This window comes from Homalodisca vitripennis, chromosome X (genome assembly GCF_021130785.1).
Source record: "Homalodisca vitripennis isolate AUS2020 chromosome X, UT_GWSS_2.1, whole genome shotgun sequence".
NCBI classification, from domain to species: domain Eukaryota; kingdom Metazoa; phylum Arthropoda; class Insecta; order Hemiptera; family Cicadellidae; genus Homalodisca; species Homalodisca vitripennis.
The window spans coordinates 77,297,128-77,318,739 of record NC_060215.1 but is presented as its reverse complement, the minus strand read 5'-3'; the positions used below and the strand labels follow the sequence as shown (position 1 = coordinate 77,318,739).

The 21,612-nt window shown below is 31.7% G+C and overlaps 1 protein-coding gene across 8 annotated transcripts in view; it reads left to right on the top strand.

Annotated features, from left to right (window-relative positions):
* The window catches only part of LOC124369236 (CLIP-associating protein 2), a 192,551-nt gene that overhangs the window by 139,186 nt on the left and 31,753 nt on the right, over window positions 1-21,612 (top strand). For 7 of the 8 annotated variants that reach the window (XM_046827116.1, XM_046827120.1, XM_046827121.1 and 4 more), the window contains 5 exons: window positions 2,049-2,216; window positions 9,198-9,269; window positions 11,333-11,496; window positions 15,920-16,131; window positions 21,025-21,158. In XM_046827116.1, coding sequence (XP_046683072.1) covers window positions 2,049-2,216; window positions 9,198-9,269; window positions 11,333-11,496; window positions 15,920-16,131; window positions 21,025-21,158 — 750 coding nt within the window. The remainder of the gene's footprint in view (window positions 1-2,048; window positions 2,217-9,197; window positions 9,270-11,332; window positions 11,497-15,919; window positions 16,132-21,024; window positions 21,159-21,612) is intronic. The other variant, XM_046827118.1, reaches the window with a different exon arrangement.

The window sequence follows — 21,612 nt, the reverse complement described above, 5'->3', positions numbered from 1 at the left end:
AGAACAGCTTAATGAATCCATGAAAGGTCAGGGAAATTATGGTACTAGAGCATGTCAAGGTTATTTTTAGTTAGCAACATCTCTTGAAGGTGCTGAATGCAATGTTAACTATTTTGGATTATTACTCTTCGTTTAGCTCTGGAAGGATCATGCAAATCGATTAGTTCTAAAAAATAGAAATGTTTGAAGTCTTGTTAATTTCAAGGAGGGTTTGCATTTACTATTCTAATATCCTATAAGAATAGCTTGAAAAAAAACATTTATGAGGTAATAACATTAAAAAAGAAAAACTATAAAACAGTATAACTTTGACATTTTGGACCATTCTGTTAAAAAAATTTAAATACATTAAAACTTTTTCAAAATGATCAGTGGAATAGGACACTTAAAATGATACTATTACCATGATCAAAATATCCCAAATGCTATTTTGGGGTGTTAAAATTTATTTTCTTTGGGGTCGAAATATGAGGTTTTTCGTTAAAGCGCAGAAGGTAGGTTTCTCGGTTCAGCTATCCATCACGGATAAGTGGTCTGTGCCTAACCCTGTATAATAATGTTTGTAAAGTATATTAGGTTGATTTTTATTTTGCATTACAAATGGAATTATTTATTTAAAAATTTACATTGTTGTTAAGACAAATGTTAAGTAATGTTTGGTAGGTAGTGATTTATGGTCAGAAATATAACTAGGCATGAAAATAGTGTTTTTTATAAGAGGTTTAAAGTTTAAAAGTTTTAATAAAAACTGGAACTTTTGGTTGAATAAGGAATGAACCAGTAATAGTATCAACCAGTACTAACACGTTTCTAAAATAAAGTATTATCTGAACTTTAGCAAAGCCTATTACTTGTAGGACTGGAAAAATTTCACTTTTGTCTGTCTGTCTGTCCGGGCAATATCTCAAAAAAGAACTGACCAATGGACTTGAAATTTTGCATGAAGTTTCACTTATATATTAGCAACACAAAGTTTGATGATGGTGCATGTCTTTCTATGGAATCTGGCTGAGCATCATTGAAGCGAAAAACAGTACTCAGTAGGCTGACACAATATCTCCTTTTTCTGCGGGAGGGGATCTACAAATTTCTGTATCTGTCCGCTGGACTTCTCAAGAATGAAATGAGCCAAAAATTTAAAAGTTTGCATGCAACCTCAGGGAAGCCTGTTACGCGACATGTGGTGTGGTGTACTCCTCCTTGTTTCTATGGTTACATAGTAAATAAATTTACTATGTAACCATAGAAATCACGGAATGAAAAAACGCATCTTTTTATCACCAGAGAAGATCAATTTTCTTAATAATCTTTGCTTGTGTTTTGATGTGTTAGTTGGCTGCATTCTTGGTTGCATTTTACCTTTACAAGTTTTTTACGTTTTGTCACAGCATAATCATATTAATTTAGCTTAATCATATTAAGTTTTGTCTTGCAATTGCTTCTAATACTTAGTTTTAATTATATTTAACTTTACAAATATATTTAAGATCAGTTTTTAATAATTTTGTTTGCTTTAAATAATTTAAAAAATATTTATACAATAAGACTTTACTTATTCAAAATATTTTGTGTGTGTTTTGACCCCTTGTGCTGTAAATGTGTGGATACATACATTTTTGTATGCCAAATCCTCACTGCTATACCTGTAAATTTACAAACTCGCTGTCTGGTTAGTAGTTTTAGTAAACCGTCGCACAACTAAGGATCACATGCTATTTTTCAGTATCAATACAAATAGTTCTCAGACATTTGTGATGAAGCCATCTAAAGAAGATGAAAATGAGTCTAAAACCAGGAGTTTTTTAATCTCGAGTTAAGATTTCAGAACTGGATTTGAGTCTACCTTCAAACATAACCAGTACTTTCAGTGCTGTAGCATTTGTATTTAATATTAAAGTGTTTTAAACTGATTGTGCTTGCAAGTAGCAAAATATCTCCGCAGTGACGTCTCAACATTACTTTAGTAAGCCAGCAGTTAAGAAATTAATATAAAATGGAAAATTGCTTGTACGTGTGAATGGAATAAACAAATTTTTTGAATGTTGCAGGATATCAACGAAATAATTTTGAACTGTGAAAGCATACATTGGTGCGACAGGAAAGAAGGACTAGTCGGTCTGCAGGTTTATTTGCAGGCTGGTAACACCCTCAATCCAGCAGAGCTGAAAAGAGTTACTGATATATTCACCAGAATGTTCATGGATAGCCACACAAAAGTAAGCTTATCAGAATAATATGATCGTATCCACAAATAGAACTTATAACAGTATAAAAATGTATAAAATAACACATTTGTTGCACATATACAAATAAAAAAGACAAAAATTAATATTTGGATTTCATGGAAAATATTAATTTGTTTTTACAAATAAATTGGTTACGAACAAACATGTTTAAATAGATATTAGGACTATATTTTTGTTTTAAATTTTTTTTAAATGATAAAAACATGTATTGCTTTATACTAAAGAAAATATCATACTTTAAATGGATCAAAAGATAAATTCGTGTCAAACATATATTAATATATCCATAACATGAAGTTTTATTTAATGAATAATTCATAATATCTTATGTCATCATTTCTGTGAATGAGAGTCAAGTAAGTATTTACAGATGTTCTGGGTTTATTAGAAATACAACAGAAAGATCTAATCTGTACTCATTTTGAGCAATAATTTGCACTCAAGGCATGACTAGATTAGAAGCATAAGTTAGTTCACATCATCTACCTTGCTCTTCAAATAGTAAGTATGATTATTAACTAGGTAGTGAATGTTACAGCTTGTTGGCCTTAAAATGTAATCTTCTTTAAATGAAATTACATGCTGATGTAGAAATATACATTACAACCTCTTTTCTTCACCTCTACGATTGGGGTGGTCACCACTATTTGTTCAACTGTGATTAGATATAGTAGAAAAAGCTATAGGAGAAAGCCGTTGAAGGAAAAACTTCATGCGGATTTAAAAGTTAACAGCAAATAAAAAGCAATTAAAAATACATAATAACACAAAAATTTTAATAGTCACGTTATCAGATTCTTATTCATTATGTTGGACAACACCGCCTAGTTTTGAAACTTCCACCACATGTTACTGTCCTCTAACTTGTAGGTTAAATGTCTACCTATGTGGTGAGTATTTCATTTAATCTTCTATGTCTTCATTTCAAAAAATTTAAAACTTTTGTTGAAACTGTCAGTTTCAGACTAAAACTCGAAAAGTTGTCCAATTAATGGATTAAATTAACTTTTACTGACTCAAAATAACATATAAAGAATAAGCGACTGTAGTGAGTAGCTATAATAAGTAATATGTGCAAGTTTCCATTTGGTTTGCTTGTTTGTAGAACAATTTTATGAATATGTAAATAAAGAAAATTGTCTATTGTCATAAACCCTTCACCCTTCATGGACAGTCGAAAGTTGGCAAAGTACGTCGAAAATTTTTAACCTCGGAGAAAAAACTTTGTAGAAGCAAATTTTTCTTACCTCTTTAATGTAAAGTTTAGTTTGCTATAGTAAATTAGCACAAAATAATTGTTTCATGTTTTTATCACAAGGTAAAGGCATGCATGAATATTGTACTGCACTGTACCAAACACAAAACAAATTACCTCTGAAATCAATATGGTATTAAATATAAACAAAAAATATAATTTAGTATGGTTTTGCAGATATAGCCCTAACTGGATATACTATCTCCATCCATTAACGAAGGGTTAACATAAATTATGTTGTTAAACAATAAAACAACCATGGAGAATGCTAATAATGGCGTAACAGAAATTTATTTACAGATATTTATTTGATTAATTACCTAATGTGTACTGATGAGAATGATTTGTACATCTGTGAGTATCTTGTTATGAATAATGAGTTTTTTCAAGAGCTGTTAAGTTTGCTTAAGCTTTAAAAAAGAACACAGTTTTGCGAGAAACCATTACAAGGAGGAAAAGGATGTTACAAATTCTATGCTCATATGGCATGCGCTCCAGCCCAGACTTGTGTGAAGCAGGTCAGACTATACAATATAATATGTAGTAGGTTGTACAATATATTTACAATGGACCATGAGAATTAGGTCCAACTGTATTGGCACACCTTGACTCAAACGTAAGCATAATATATTGTATAATCCCTATATCACACAGGTATAGTGTGCAGTGTACTTGAGTGTGTAGAAGTATTGTAGTGAATGAGACAAACTAAAGATAAGATTCATTCATTTTTAGATAAGATAATTATTTAATCAATAAAATATTTTAAACACTATAAATTTGCAGTTTTTTAAGTTCCAGGTGTAGAATGCATCTCTCAATTGTGCATAGTTTTGTGAACATATTCCAAATTTCACTTCAATAAATAACTGAAAATGCCTTCAAGCTCACTGCGTGATGGTATGTTAAAATTAAATATAAAGGCAACAACTCCTAGCCCTCCAAATTATCACTTTAAAATGCGGGACCATTTTCAAACATATAACTTAGCCTTCTTAAGTCTTACTTTTTAAATAAAAATGTTTTCAACTATTGTGTATTAAGTATCCAATTGTTCATAAAACCATGTTCTATGATGTAAACAATCTGAAATACTTAATACTTTGTATTGAAAAAAATAGACTGTTGATTAGGAGGTCAAAATTGTTTTGATTCTCTTTTAAATACTTGACATATGTATGTTTTTGAAACTGAAGTAGTCATAATTTCAAAATTTAAAAAAGTTCCAAATTTAATTTTAATAAAAATAAGTTGTTATATAACATTGAGAACAAAACTATTATTTTCCTATTTTGAGAGGGGCAAAAACCATAACCATGTCTTGTTGGCCAAAATTACCAAATAATGTAGGTAACTTCTCAAGAAGTACTTAAGCAATGAACATTATTTCAAAATAAATAAATTAAAAACAATTGTTGTTACAAATATGAGCAAACAAAATCTAAATGCTGTTTTATCTCTCTCTCTCTCTCTATACAGTAGAGTCCCGGTAATCCGAGGTGAATGGGACCGAATGTACCTCGAATTGTGAAGAACTCGAATTATACGGAACACTTTGAGAAAAATTGGGTTATAATTAGAACTGAAGGCAAACAAAAGAAATATGCTTTTATTACAAATACCAGCATTAAGAAATTACTTACAGAGGTCCAAAGATGCAATGTTTACTTAAAAAAACTGTCTAGAGTTTTTTGTTTCACCACACTGCAGCGTTTGCGGGCAGCCATGTCTCTCCACCGCCGAAGCAATAACGTGTCTGCCGCTGTCGCCTCTGCTTGCTGCTCTACGTAGCGCAGGGCCGCATCCAGTGCCGCGTAGCCGTCGCTGTGAGTCATTGCCGGGTCTGTCTCCTGCACACTTTCTTCTTCGTCACTCCCGTCAGCTGTCATGTCTGTGACCATCTCAACTATGGTGTCGTCTGTTGTCTCTAACTGTTCGTCCCTACTCATCCACTCTCCAATATCAGTTTGATTTGTCCCATTGCAACCAGGAAGTCTGTTTATTAAATTTATTAACGGTAGATCGTCATCTTCATCATCATTTTCAATTTTACACACTCCGATTTTCTTCCATGATTTCTGGATTTTTTCTGGTTTAATTTCGCTCCAAGCTTCAGCGATCCAATAAATAACATCCTTGATTGTGACTTTTTTCAGGAAATCTTTTATGGTTGCCTCTCCTTCAATTGTTTGAAACATTGATTGCAACAGACGGCGTCTGTACTTTTTTTTCAAAGTTTCAAGTACGCCTTGGTCCATAGGCTGAATGAGGCTGGTCACGTTCGGTGGCAAAAACATCGTACGTATGCCATCGCATTGCAGTTCCCCTTCATCTGGGTGTGATCCTGCGTTATCAAGTGTTAAGATGGCTTTAGAGGGTAGGTTGCTTTTCTTCAAAAACTTTTTGGTTTCAGGAACAAACTCACTAAAAAACCAGTTTTTAAAAATTTGTTTGTCCATCCATGCGTTTTTTTGGTTTGTATAAGTTGCTGGAAGCGTTGAAATAGACATGTTTTTAAACGCACGAGGCTTAGCAGACTTGCCAATGACAGTTAGTTTTAATTTATGGCTTCCCGACGCGTTTGAAGCGGCTAGCACAGTCAGTCTCTCTTTGCTTTTTTTGTGACCCGGAGCAGCTATTTCCTCCCGTGAAGCTAGAGTTTTTGATGGCAAAGTTTTAAAATTCAAACCAGTTTCATCACAGTTGTAAATCTGATCAGGTGTTAAATTTTCACTTTTAATAAGATTTTTTAACTTTTCACAGAACTGAACAACTGCCTCGGAATCCGCCGAAAGTTTCTCCCCACAAATTTCTAACTGCCTCACGCCTTAACGTTTTTTCCAACGGTCAAGCCATCCTACACTTGCCGTAAAATCTTCCTCACCTTCATTGATTTCATTGCGAAAGTACAATGCCTTTTCCTGTAAAATAGGTCCGGAAATAGGACAACCTTTGTTTCTTTGTTGACAAAACCATAAAAATAGGGCCTCGCTAGTTTTTTCATACTCTGCTTTCTTCATAGACTTTCTTCCGCTCATTAGTACACTTTTCCGAGCACTTTTCTGATGCAAATTTTTCAATTTTATCGCGATTCCTTCGCCAGTCACCAACTGTCACTTCACCAACTCCGTACTCGGCAGCTAATTTTTTTAACGTTTCACCTTTATCAAGTCTTTTAAGAGCTTCTAGTTTTGTTTTTATCGGTACAAACTTTCTTTTACTTTTTGAACTCATAGTTCACTGTACAATGAACACATAAACACTTCAGAAAATACTTTTTTACTAAAACTTAATATTTAGACAACAAGTACTGTACGTTGTAAATAACAGACGGGTAAGCGCACTGCGATCGTAATCTAGAACAACCGTACCGCAGTCGAACGTGATGAGCAACGAACTGATTTATTTTTAGACAATACGGGGCGCGATGTTCCGTGGCCTTGACAATAGGGTGGGGGTGGGGCGGTGCAAATGAAGTGGCACTGATGAGTCAGGCTGCCGGCTTCTCCAAGTAGCCTAGCACTCAGTTTACAGACATGCGCTCGAGTGTGTTGTACAAATATGTCAATATCACATTTTATTTTTTTACATGTGTTGGCTCGGATTTAACGGAACCTCGGACTATCGAGACTCGAACTATCGGGACTCTACTGTATATATATATATATATATATATATATATATATATATATATATATATATATATATATATATATATATACCAGTATCCCAAATTATTAAACAAATTAAAAAATTATTATTCTTGAAAATTCTTGAATCCAACACAGATTGAGCGATTGAAACCATGTCAAATACTAAGAAATTTGTAATACCAATAACACTTTTAAAATTGTTATTGGTATTACTGTTGTATTATTATTATTGTTTTTTCTAAGATCCTTTGGAGGCTACATTGCTAATAAGTAAGACTATTTAGGTACCTAAAAATCTGAACTAAAATATTACATTGTAAACCACCATAAATTGTGTTAGTTCTGTTTTACTAGTAACTGGGCAACAAATTTCTGTTGGTGGCGCAAACCACATGTGCCATATGATAGTGAGATGTGAGCTGGGCATGCAATGTGGCATTACCAATTTTTGCAACCACATACAAATGTGTCTGTTTTTGGTCACAAGACAGCAGCGATACGAATGAAAACGCCTTCCATTGTAGTTGTTATCCTGTTGTCTATTGACAGCAAGAGACCACAGATAAATGCCTTACATATTAGGATGAATAACCATCGGTCTTCGACCAACAGGCAAGATGACAAATTGGTTTCACAATACAAATTGGCACAAAACAAAATATTTAGTAGTTTTTACTCATGAAAATGGATTTCTGAAATACTAGAAGATTCTCCCAATTAGAACAATCTTATCAATATACTTAGTCATAATTACCTTTTGGTTAAATATGATATTATCTGTCTAAATAATGTAAAACAAAATGTATAATCTATATACTTAATTTGAATTTAAATTATATATGTACAACTAAATTGTTTTAAATTTAATTTTAACTTATTAGAATACTTTCCTGAATAATTTGTTATTTAAATGTGTAATGCCACTTATAAAAAATGTTATAATATACTAAGGAGTATAAAAATTACAGGATAAATATAGATTGAAATTTAGAGAATAGTTCAGCTGATATTAAAAATGGTATGTTTACTTGAACTCTCTGTGTGCATACACTATCTTTTTTATCCTGTTTTAAAGCGGTAATCTGTTGAAATATTAAAAAATTATTACAAAGCCTTTTTTATTTTTAGTATTGTAAGTTTTTTGTCTAAGATATCACACATATTACATAAATAAAAAAGCATTACTAAACATTTTTTTTATTAACATTTTTTGTCAAATTGTTTTGTTCAATTCAAAACTTGCAATGGGGGCTCACAGTTAGTAATCACTTACATTAGTATTATATTTAAAAAACCAACACTGTCTTTTCATTTCGCTATTGCATACTCCCTCGTTTATCATCCTGCATAAGAATAACTATTATTTTTATTTTGTTGTTCCTTTTTCTCCAAAAAGAAAGTTAATCCATATTTTATTGAAGACTGGTTTAATTTATAGTATATCAACCTTAAATAGAAAACTGTGTCTTTTTTACAATAGATATAACAGATCAAAAAAGGTATGACTTAAAAATATCATTAGTGCTACGGTAACTGCATTTCTGTATGTAGAGTGGCCAAGCCGGTTCATAGTTGCACCTTGTATCTATCTACTCAGACATTTGCCGCTCAGGAGCTATGAAACTGTGTTTCCATTCTTCTTGGACATTTGGTACTCGGACCAATAAAACTGTGACTTACTTAGAAATTTGCTACTCGGATAAATGAATCTATTGATATATTTTATTCTCCTTAATTTTGTATTTGGTATGTTTAACATCCTTTACAACATCTTGTGAATTAATTATGTACTATTGTGTCTAAAAATAATGTTATAAGTTCTTATAAGCTAATTGTTATATTGAATTTAGAAATAGTATATTCACCAAAACATATGTGGTAAATATATACTTTATTTAAGGTTTTTTTCAAACTAATTGTTATTTTTTAATTTTACAAAGCCCCAATTTTTGTTTAGTGGTGTTATAAAATACTATTGTTTATTTTTCAATAATAAATTATTCTGTACATGCAATAATTTTAACAAGTACACATTTTTATCAGCAGGTACAACGAGGTAGAAGAAGGCCAAAGAGGCTTGGCTTGGTTGGTCGTGTAGAAGATGAAGATTTAACGGTACTTTTTATGAGTCCACTTTTGCGGTACTTTTTTCTAAATTCTACAAGCAGTTATACAGTTTCCCTTTGAGGATTTTTTAAAAGAATGTCTCTACAGTTAAAACTTTTCCAAACACTGTTTTATCAGATTATTGTTCAGTTTATGTACTATAATTAAACCATAATGAATATCAGGATGTGTTGCCCAAACGTACGCTTCCTGGTATTGGCTGAATAAAGATATGCATAAGCACTGAGTTAAAATGTGCAGAGTACCTAAAAATATAATTGCAATACACTAGCAATCTTTCTGTTGTGATTTGAAATCTGACAATTGCATTTTACAGAAAAATAGTTTGATTTAATTCTTTGAGAAAGAAACATTATTCAATGTAACAAATGTACAAACAAGTAGTCTTTGTAAGTAATTCAAGACTAACATATACGTCTTATTCCATGTAGGAAAAAATATTACAAATTTTGTTATAACAAGTAATTGTGGGTATGGTATAGCACTGTCACAAACGCTGTTTCTGTGGGTCACCATTTTGTGTTGTAGCTAGTAAGATTTTTTTCATATTTTAATTATTGCCACATGGGAAATAGTGGACTAGTATACATAGATTTTTTAAGCCTAACATTACACTTAAAACACTTAAAAACCTATTGTTCTTACATTATCAATTTATTCTGTACACTAGGTTGATTTACCAGCAGTAACTAAGATTATTTATTAAATAATAATTTTAAACCACCTAAATGCTTAATACTATTGTTGAATTTCAACTGGGAGCCTTATATTACACATGCAAGAGCAATGGTAAACAGGCATATAATTAATTTGTTTAGTTGTTTTCCTTGTCATATATTTATATTTATTATTTTTAGGTTGGTCAGCCATATACTGCCATTAGTTGAAATTGCAAAACATCTTTTATTATTATTCTTGAATTAATTGCTAAAAATTTGTTTATGCACAATTTTGTAATGTTACAAGAATTTTATGATTTTCAGATCTAAAATTTCACTTTTTAAAATCCAATGAAAGTCTGATAGTGAAATAAAGAATTTGTCAAATTACTTAATACTTAATTTTTAATTGACTTTACAATGCCTATTTCTTTTAAAATATCAATGGCAGTAACATTCTGGATTCTTGTAAACCACTAATAATCCAGTTAACTGAAATGACTTAAATTTTGATTTCAAACTACCTGTGTTTTTGTGTATGTGCATGTACATGTTATTTTTTATCCAACCACGATGTATAAATAGAACTTATGTATTTTCAAATTATTGATTATTGTTACCTTTTAATTTATGTACACAAAACATGTGAAATTTTGCTTCTTTTAAATTTGGGTTTGTAAACAAGTGTTTTGAAATTTCTTAAGGGGACGGTTTGTTGCTGATTATTGACACAGTTATACTAAGGCTAATAATTATCAAATTTATGGCAGTGACTGCTTCTGCTTGACCCATACTTGCCTTTTAATATTTTCCTCCTAAATGGGTAGGAAATTTGTTATTCTTGAATTACTTTTAGAATTTGTGATTAAAGTCAGATGAGTTATAATATTTAAGTTCACAATAATTTTAAAATTATTGAAATAAAACACCCATAAAGAGAGACAGATGAAGAAAATGGAAGTACCTTGTCTGACTTAAAGAGTGAATCTTTTCAGGTCAGATTTGCAGCATTGTACTCTACTAATAGAGACCTTTAATTTAATGTACTACTCGACCTATGCTCTAATTTAAGATTTCCCTCTAACTCCTCGCAGGCCCTGACATGACAAAATAATGGTAGTTACTTCAAAAAGTAGATTTATAAGTGCAGTAATGATGTACCAAGTTTTAATGCTTTGCCTGTAATAGTTCAAAAATTATCAAGCCTGTGCAGGACTTTTTTACACACTGTATATGATTTCTTAACTGTATAAACTGCATTATTGGAAAAAAGAAGTAAAAATATTATTTTTTTCTTTATTTTTTTATTTTATTTACAAATTATTTGAACCATTGCAACAGAAAATGGTTGTTGACTATAACGAGGTTTAATTCTAAATTTGGTTTTTACAGGTCTTCAGTTTATTTTTAGATGCGTTAAATGAGTTAATGGCCGTCCATCGGGCCGATCTTAACTCTTGGCTCTATGTTCTTCTTACTAGACTACTTAATAAGCTGGGAGCTGATCTGCTTGGTTCCATTCAAAGCAAAATTCAAAGGACTCTTGATATAGTCAGGTATGAACATTCCTTTTCACTGTAAAAAGAATCTTGTCAACCATTTCCAAATTACATGTTCCTATTAATATTAAATTGTATCACAATGTTTGCTTTGCCAAAAGAAACAATGTGATTGCTAACTTCATCAATATTCCTTACACTTAAACTCCATGTTTCATAAAACTATGTAATTAATTAATAAGTGCACTATAATATTTAACCATAGAGCTGGCAACTGACAACGTCTATTCAGTACTGGCTTAAATATTGTATTACCCAATATATAAATATGGGAAATTTTGGGTACTATTCATTTTTGCTGTGGCAGTTTGTTTCTGCAAAAGATTTTGATCATTTGCATAATTTACATCTGCTATATTTGTGTTTAAATGAATTTTGTATTTAGTTTGTTTTCTTCTTGTATATTTAAAATAATTATAGGTTATAGGTATACTTTGCCTCAGTTATTTATATTTTAATATATTTTGTTACTCAAGGTTTAGTTTTGGAATAATGTCCCTATTGAAAACAAAAATAAAATCTATCCTAAGCATGAGAGTGGATAGAGTAGCTTAATTCAAGAGATATTATGTGAAATTTGCCTATTCCTGTGAAAGTCCCTGATTATGCTCCTCTAGGAGTCCTTTGAATCAAAATGGACAGTAATAAAGCTGAATAAGTCACTGAGATGTTTTCTTTTAGTAACCACCACTTACCTCAAGGTGCTAGAAAACTTTTCATTTTTTATGTTAAGGTCTCAAACAATATCTCCTTTGTAGTCAACAAGGAATTTATCCTAGAGCAGTGAGACAGGATAGAGTGCAGAGGTAGGAATATTTTCAAATAAACAAAGCTTTCCTTAGAGATACTGTGGAAAATATCCATGTTTTGTTAGAGTTTCAGGTGATACACTTCTATGAGTCCTTTTAAACTTAAAAAAAACAAGACAATAAATTTCCAAGATTCGGTTTTTCCAATGACCACCACTTATGAATGTCGTCTTTGTTGTAGGCAGTGTGTAATCTATTTTATATCAGCAGATAATCTTTGTTTTTCTTAAATTTTTGAAATGGTGCTTCAGGTGGAGTATGAGAATTAAATATATGAGGTAGAGTCAAAAAAGTTCCCGAAATCAATACTCTTCTATGAGTACTTTTTTTTGTCTTGACTGTAGATAGATTCAAAAGTTTCACAAAATCCCTTTACTTAATGTTTTAATTAGTTTCATTGCACTTAATTATCTAGTTTAAAAATTAATTAATTATATTCATTAATTATATAAATTAATTAATTTATTATAATTATGTTGGGGTAGATAGACAGGAGAATGCTTTCTCAAATCACTTTAAAATCTGTTTATTAATTAGCAGTTGAACAAATTGAACACTTTTTCGACATGTTGGCAACACTGCCGCGTAGTCTGAATCCTCCCCTTCAAAATGAGACCAATCCGAGGTTAGTGTGTTGGACACAGTAGCATCTCTCGCGATAAATGTCAATCGTATCTCCCGCCAAGTGCGAAATTCGCGCCGTCATTCTCTACCTCGTTGTGAGGGGAAAACTCCGGTTGAAATTTGAGGTGAAAACTGTTTAGACTGCCTCTTAGTTTCAGGCGTGTAGTGGGCAACCCAAGTTTCGTGTCTAGTGACAATAGAATAGAGAAAATTATTGCCTTCGAGTTCGTAACGTTCCAAAAACTCTGGAGCTCTGCACTCGATTCAATTTGTGCTGTTCTGTCAGCTCTTTTGGGATCCACCTCGCAGACAATTTCCGATATCCGAGAGTTTCTGTGATTGTTTTCGTGTATCAGGGATCTGGAGATTTGCAGAAACATCTCAGAAAGTTCATCGAACGTCAATCTGCGATCGTCACGGACCGCATTCTCGATTTTTTCCACAAGTTCGTCAGTCACAGTTGACGGACTTCCGCTCCTCTGATCGTCATGCACGGAAGTACGGCCATTTTGAAACTCGTGACACCACTTGTACGCTCGTACGATTCATAGCTCCATTACCGTAAATCTCCTTATTTCCCTTATGTATAAAAATGTATACAATATCCCTGTAAAAGAAAGCTACCATTAGTAAACAGCAAAACTCCCATATGAAAATCGTAATTTGACCATGAAAGAGCTACATACACAAAATCCCTCACAGATAGGTAAAAGAACTATAAAGACGCAAACCACTAACTAAATTAACCGCAAAATAACACTCCAAAAAGACGCTGAGAATCACATGTTGTAGCTATTTATACCTCCCCTTCCAGTAAACCAGCTAACTAAAAACAAGCCTTTGACCCAACTATCCAATCACAAGGTCAGAGAGAACAAAGTAATCTTCAAACTACCCCTATTGTAATAAGGTTCACAAACTATACTACCAGAAATACCTGCTAACTCACACTACATCCTACATCCGCAGACCCTTTCTTGAGAAATTACATAGTTTAATTTACCTATACTTTGACATCACTAATTAAATTCTAAAATATTTTCTCATATGATTTCTGCCATAAATATTTAATAAATAAATTTTAAATTGCTTATGTAGCAGATGCTACATTGATAAAAACGAGACTGAATCAATTTCCAAGATTTGGTTTTTTCCAATGACTATCACTTCTGAGTTGTGTCTTTGTTGTAAGCAGTGTGTAATCTATTCTAGCAGATCATTTAGATTTTTCTTAATTTTTTGAAATGGCACTTCAGTTGGATTACATATGAAATATACAAGGTAGAGTCAAAGAGTTCCCGAAATAGATTTAAATATATCCAGCACACTCACCATTGGGAAATTTTTTAGCAGTAATTGATATCACTCCTGGGGAGAGAATATCTGTAGTGTTGTGTTTTATGTTATGTTTTTGTGTGTCTGCAAACCTATGTTTTCTTTTTTAACCTTCTTAATTTAAAGAAATGGTAATTAATGAACAGTAATCAAACATAACACCTAGTGTAACTCTTGAGTTAATTCAAGCTTACAAAGACACAGCAGTTGTTGGTTCGTTTAGTAGTTATTTTCCAGCCTTTGATTATAAATTGCAATGATTGCGAGAGTGATTTTCTCCCATCAGTAGAAGAGTGTTATTTGTTGCTACTGACTATTGTTATATGTGTGATGACACTTGGATATTGTAACACATAGAATCTAAACAAGTCAGTACTACCCAAACAAAAACAAATAATGCAATCTTTTCACTTAAGTCGATAAATTATGGCTACTCTTTGTTGGGATTTTGGTTCATTTCATGGTACTACAAAACACTTCAAACTGAAGTATGCAGTCCAAAATCGACGATGCAGAAATTGTTGTTCAACGTGTTCCTTCATGTATGTCATTTCACTGCTACCTTACTTAACCTGTAAAGAAATTCAATATTTTGATTATCCTCCATACAGTCCTGACCTTAAACCTAGTGACTATTTCCTCTTCTTGCATTTGAGAACGTAATTTGGGGTATGGCAGTTTCAAAACAACGAGTAACTCAAGACTTAACATTACAAACCGGTTCAATTCCCTATTGACAAGCTTCTATGCAGTGTTTAAAGAGGTTAATGCAGCACTAAATTTTTAGAACTAATTGGTGGTTATTTTGAAAAGTAAGGTAGGAATAATAATAATAATAATAATACTGTCAATAAAACAATTTCGTAGAAGTTTATTTTTTTAAATAACCAATCGGCCCCTACTAGGAGTATGAATTGAAACTCTCACAGGCTTTAATTGTATCAATCTTCAAAATAATTATTTTACACAATAGAACATATAAGGTTTTTGTGTATATCAATTACGTAAATAATATATCAATAAATATCAACCGTTAAATACAGACAAACCTGTTAACATATTATGGTATTAATATTTAGTAACCAATAAATATAAATACCATATTTAAGTGGTCTTGGAAGCTTCAAGAAGATCTCAGCCACTTTCCCAAAAATTATCCCATAATTGAAAATACACAGAATAATTTTTTAAAATATTAAATTTTGACCAAATGAAATAATACAAAATTAATCACTCTTCGTGATAAAAATAAAACTCTTGATGTTTTCCAATTGATTCTTTGTCTCAAATCATTATAAGAGGAGTCCAAGATGGTTTTTTGAGTTACATTACTCCAAAAAATCTGACATACTGAAGGGAAATAAGGGCATCTAGTATTCTATCAACAGTGCTGTCTATGATGATTGGTTATTGAGATAACAGTAGATAAGAAGACAAATGGCTTCCTTTTAATAAGTCAAGCAACTTTTGCTCAGTTTTCTCATTATTACACATAAGTGCATGATTCACATTGAGGATTATATTTTAAATGTTAGCGGAGCCTTACTTTGTTTATTGTTTTGTATGGTTTTGTTTTTGTTTTGTGCTTGTTTATTACTATCTATATTTTGTGCTATATTGAAATTGTGATTAATGCAAAATTGTGGGTGCAGGGAGTCATTTCCCCATGAGTTGCAAATGGCCTCGCTTCTGAGATTTTTAACAGATCCTACCCAAACTCCCAATTTGAGAGTAAAGACAGCTGCTTTGAACTACATTACCAAACTGGCAGCTGTAGCAGACCCTTCATCGGCCTTGTCTCCCCCTTCTGCAAAACAGACTGCTCGTGGTGATCCCTTGCAGGCTGCTATGCATAAAATGATAGGTATGAATGCTAAACTCTGTTTTATAATGTTTTAACCATACTCTCCTGAGTAGAATAAGATTTATTTATAAAATATGTAGTCTTAATAACATTTGTAAGACATTGAGAGAGGCATTAATTATAAGTGTTAATTTACACTAAATTTAAGTTGAAATAATAAAATATAACAAATATATTTTTATTGGAACAATATGTTTAACCCATTGTGGATCACTGATGAAATATCTCACCATGCACAGAGGCACGATAAGGTCAAGTTGCAAAAGCGATCTGCTTTTATTTTACTTTGTAATAGTTCTAATAATGTTTTGTAGATAGCGTGAGTGTCATTACTAGTCTACTAAATGTTTTTAACAATGGCCTTTCTTTAGTTTTCTCAAAACAAATTTTTATAGATCGCAGTTGTATGTAGAAGTTGAATTTACTCTCTACAATGTAGCGCTACTGATCTATTGTTTTCCTTAATTGCTGTTACAACAGCAACAAGTTTAGAATTTTATGGTATTTGTGCTTTTAATAGTACTACCATAAATAATAATAATATAAACAATGGGCAGTTCAAAGAGCCACATCATTTTTGTTCTGCTGCCGACGTGTAAATTAATTCACATCCACTGGGTCACGCATGGCTAAACAAATTGATCCATAATGGGTGTGAACCATAACTTTTTAACTTTAAATAATTATCCAGGTGAAATCGTTACTATTTTTTCCTTTTTTTAACATTCCAAATTTCATTACACTAATTTGCATTTCAGTTACACAAGCTTTCCTTTTGTGTATATTAAATATTTGTATGTTTAGATTGTATTACTTATGATGAATCTGTTCAGAGTGAATTAATTTGCTTTGGAAAGCAAATTAAAATGTGCTAATGGTTTCTTTTTTTGGATCCCAAGAAATCTATTACAACTTGGGTTAAACATTGGTCATATGTATGGGTTGACAGTTAAGTAAAAAGATTTAAATTCAAGGTAAGGAAGAAATAAAAGTAAAGGTAGGGGATCCTTTTTGCACTGTATTCTGAGAGATTATTAGCCCTTTAAAAGTACCCCTTTAAACTAAGCCTTATTAAACTGGCTGTATAGCCAATGTATGTTGTAATCATTCTAACTACGACAATGCCAAGATATATATATATATATTGTTGTTAAAATATTTATAACCTCAATAGTTAAAAGATTTTTAAGAGGTGTTATTAAAAGCAGTATAGTTAGATAATACAAATTTGTAAAAATATAAAAAACGAAAAGCCTTAACTTAATTTAAAATTCAAAATTAAATTAAATGGTGTGGTTTTTTTTATAAAAAAGTTACTTTTAACATCTATTTATCTTTTAGAAACGAATTAGGCCCTACCAACATCATGCAATCTTTGTTTTGTAAACACCAATGTTTAAACCTCATTGAAATGAACCACTTTTTATTAGTACCTTCAATAGATGTCATTAACAAATTGCTTAAATAGGTTATACTTAACATTTTACAAATGTCTTGTCATTTCAAAATAAAATCAGACGATAACATAAACTCAAAAAATCTCCAGTGCTAGTTACAGACACCAAGTCAAGACGTTTCAAAGTGTACAACATTCGTTTTTGTTTGTATGCGTGTCAGCACCGCTGTCATAGCAACAAGATGGCCATTTGTTGGATACTTTTCTTGCATCAAAAAGTATAGATAACCTAGATAGAACGTTAACCATAACTAATTAGTTGTGCAAAGATTACAGGAGTTAAATTAAAATTTAGATAGTTTATTTTTGCGTCTAGACATAAATCAAATTGTTTACAAATATTGCATTTAAGGTTTTATGTCGTTAAGAACGAAAAATGGTACCTCTTTTGGTGCTTTTCAACCAAATTACAAAACCCAGCAGGGATCACGTTTTGGCTGGTTTATACTTTCCAGTTGAAAATACCACTGGACACAGCAAAAACCAATGTGTCACTTAAATCTGGGCAACCTTATGGATGTATCTACTGTGGAAGATGACTGTGGAGTTGGTAGTGTTCGTTCCCTAAGTATCAGAGGTTCTTGCTAGCCTCAACAAGAGTAGCCACCCCTTGCCTGTTTTGACTGGAGAGCTTGGTTCAGAGCTGGCTTCCCCTTCTTCCGGGGGGATATGACTGAGATTAGTGCCCTAATTCTTCCTCATGGATCTTTATAGGAGGTGGCCCCTACCTCCCATACCCATCCTGAATATGCTGTCACTCCGGAAGCAGCACTAAGGTCCTTATAGCGCAATTTTGAACATTTATAACCAGGAAAACTTGTAATCCTATTAAGACCAAAGTTTTATATAAGATATTTACAACAGTACAAACTTAAGAGTATGTAGTTTTAGAATTTTTTAATTATATGGATAAAAGTTGTTTATAAATCATTTTAACTTTCAGTCTCAATCAGGTTCGGTTAAAGAAACTCAGCATTGGTTACGTTATTGAGCTTGTAGTCATTATTTTTGTTTTAAAGGCAATTTATTTTTGTAAACACAATTTAAAACTATAGTTTTAACATTACTTTAATTTAGTTAAACAGTTTTTGTTAATTTGCCACGGCTGGTGTAAGCTCGTTGGAATGTGCAAACCGTCAGACTGTCAAGTGTTGCGACGATTATGCACAGTCCACTCGCGCCCTTCAGTATAAAAAGGAGCTGTAATAAATTAAATATTGTTTTAGTATATTAGAACATTTCCCATCAACTTTTTTCATATGAGCTGTGGGCCTCCAATGGCAGGTCTAACAATGAATAATTTTAACTTTCAAAAATGCATTGTAGTAGTAAGCGTCAAAACCGGTACCTTTTTTTCATTCTTACAGACACAAAACTATGTTGTAAATAATTCGCTTTATATGTCAACGCAGAAATAAACAAGCTTAAGTTTGATGTAACTGCCATAGTTTTAGCTCTATTAGTTAGTTTGTTGTTAACGTTAAACTCAGGTATCTATACTTTTTGATCCAAGAGTAGGCAAGTGTCGTCCAACCAGACAGTTTGTCGACTAGCAGTCTCGCACGGTATTTAATATTTTATATACTTGAAATTAAATGTGATGAATTAATGTTTGATCTTATAGTATCTTTGGAAAACAATATTTTTAATGCTGTAAACTGATTTTCAAAATGCGATATTATATTTTTTTCATGGTTAGTTCTTTCTCTTCCATCATAATTTTGCGAGAGCTTTTCTCAACAGCGTTGCATTTACTCGGCTCGTTTCACAAAATGCAACAAATTCGAATGTAGCTTAAACCCTTAGCTAGTCTATACTTCTTTTATCTCTTATTCAATTCATAGTCTATATGACTGACATAGTTTGTAACTCACCAACAAAATTATAGCAGTGAAAGAAATAAAATTTGATTGTTGACAAATCACAAAATAAAACTTGTGTACGTTAAAATAAGACTCAGGTAAGGCTGCTACAGAATAATTATTATCTAAACATATTTGAACATCAAAAACTAATTGACTAGTAAAAATAATGTACTTTTTTATTTATGGTTTCCATTTTTATAACAACTAACCAAATCTGCACAAGAATGTTTTTTACAAACATCCTGCTTTGGACATTGTTTAGGAATCTGGTTATGTTGAATTGAACTTGACAACTCGAACGGTGACTCAGATACCTGTTCATACAGGAAACTATAATTTTCTTCCTTGATTAACCCTTTTAGTGCTATAGCATCTACGTCGTAGGCGCTGCGTTTATGTCAAAAAGTGCTATCGTCTACGTCGTAGACACAGCGTATTTTTATATATATTGGTTCAGTTTATGCAAGTTACTGGCTGCAAACGATGGCAGTTCATCCAAAAGCCATAGAGTAACGATATTTGTATATTTAATTGCCGACGACCAGCTGTTTTACGTCATTGATGTGAAATAAAAAAAGTCAGTTCGGATGTTTACATTGTGAGCGAACTGACGCTGTGCTTTGTTTACTCTGTTTTATCTTATTTTATCCATTAAGTTGTGTTATAATTGTGAAATACTACTTCATTAGTATTCCAAATCATTGCATTACTTCATTTTTCATTTGTGTTTTCCGTGTGTATTATATTTTACTAAGTTACAATCTCTAATAAGAACATTGCAGGTTATGATGAGTTACTTCACCTTTTTTTATAGTTTTATTACTGAATAAAACAATTATTTAGGTAAAAAAAAGTGTTAACTGTGCTTCAATTTCTTCTTTTATAAATAATAATAATAAAGTTAGTAAAGCATTTATGCTAATAATAGTAAGTGTATTACTTTTTCTCTTGAGCGTTTCAAACATTGGGCCTATATGTAGGGCAAAATTTGGCGCGGACAACATATTATATTTTTAATCCACACTTCTTATTTGTTGTGTAAAAATAAAATCAAATATATGTAATTTGTTTAGTTTTAGTTGCTCTTTCCGATGGTAGCCTCAGAAAAATAATATAAAATTGTTTACCTACTAAAATTGTATGCCAAAGTGAAAAACAATTATAAAAAACATTTACATTATAAAGAAAATTTTTTATAACAATCCAAATAGTTACAAATGTAATTTTTTTGTATTTATTTCTGTTTACTGTTTATTTATCTTCAGTACAAAAAAAAGTAATAAGATATGACCTCAAATAAGGAAAAAGTAAGGAATTTACTAAAACTCTGCATTTATGCACTAAAATGCTTAGCACTCTTGGGTATGGCAATGTGCCAGATCCCTTAGCACTAAAACTGTTAATAACAATAACATACATGAACTTTAGCCATCCAACCTAAATAACAGTAAACCTAGTGGACTAGAACTAATTAATTTTAACACAGACTTTATTAATAATATCTGTTATATAATATAAATCTATTATTTAACTATAATTGCGTAAGACTATTGTAGATGTACATTATTACAGGCTGGACGATGGGCGATAGTATCAAGCAGGGCACGGAACTGAGGCGTGCGGCACAGGAAGCCATTATGGCTCTGTTCAACCTCAATACACCACAGGTTACGTTGAGGCTGGCAAATCTCCCTCAGGAGTATCAGGTAAAGATTTTATAATAGAACAGATTTTATGAGTTCTTGTATGTGTAATTACTAATAAATAACTAACACAGAAACCATACAGAAGGAGAAGTATTTTTTTTTGCATGGGATATGATACAGATGGCAGAAATGTGATTATTACCTAGTTACTGCTTTAAAACTAACTACTTCTATTGCTTGCTTTACAAGTAACTTTGTGTTGTTGATTTTTTTGTAAGTAGAAGTCTAAGAGCAAATTTTTCTATTGTAAACAAAAATAATACCCTATTTTGTGAAAAGCACCCATTTTATATTGCTTTTAAAACTAAAATTTTAAAAGATATTACAATAAAAATTATACTAACTATACATACAGGGTGTTCACAAAAAGGTGTCAAAAACTTTTGTGGCTTATAGTACTCATCATTTGAAACAAAAAACAACATATAAACATAGGTCAAGAAATGTCTAGCCA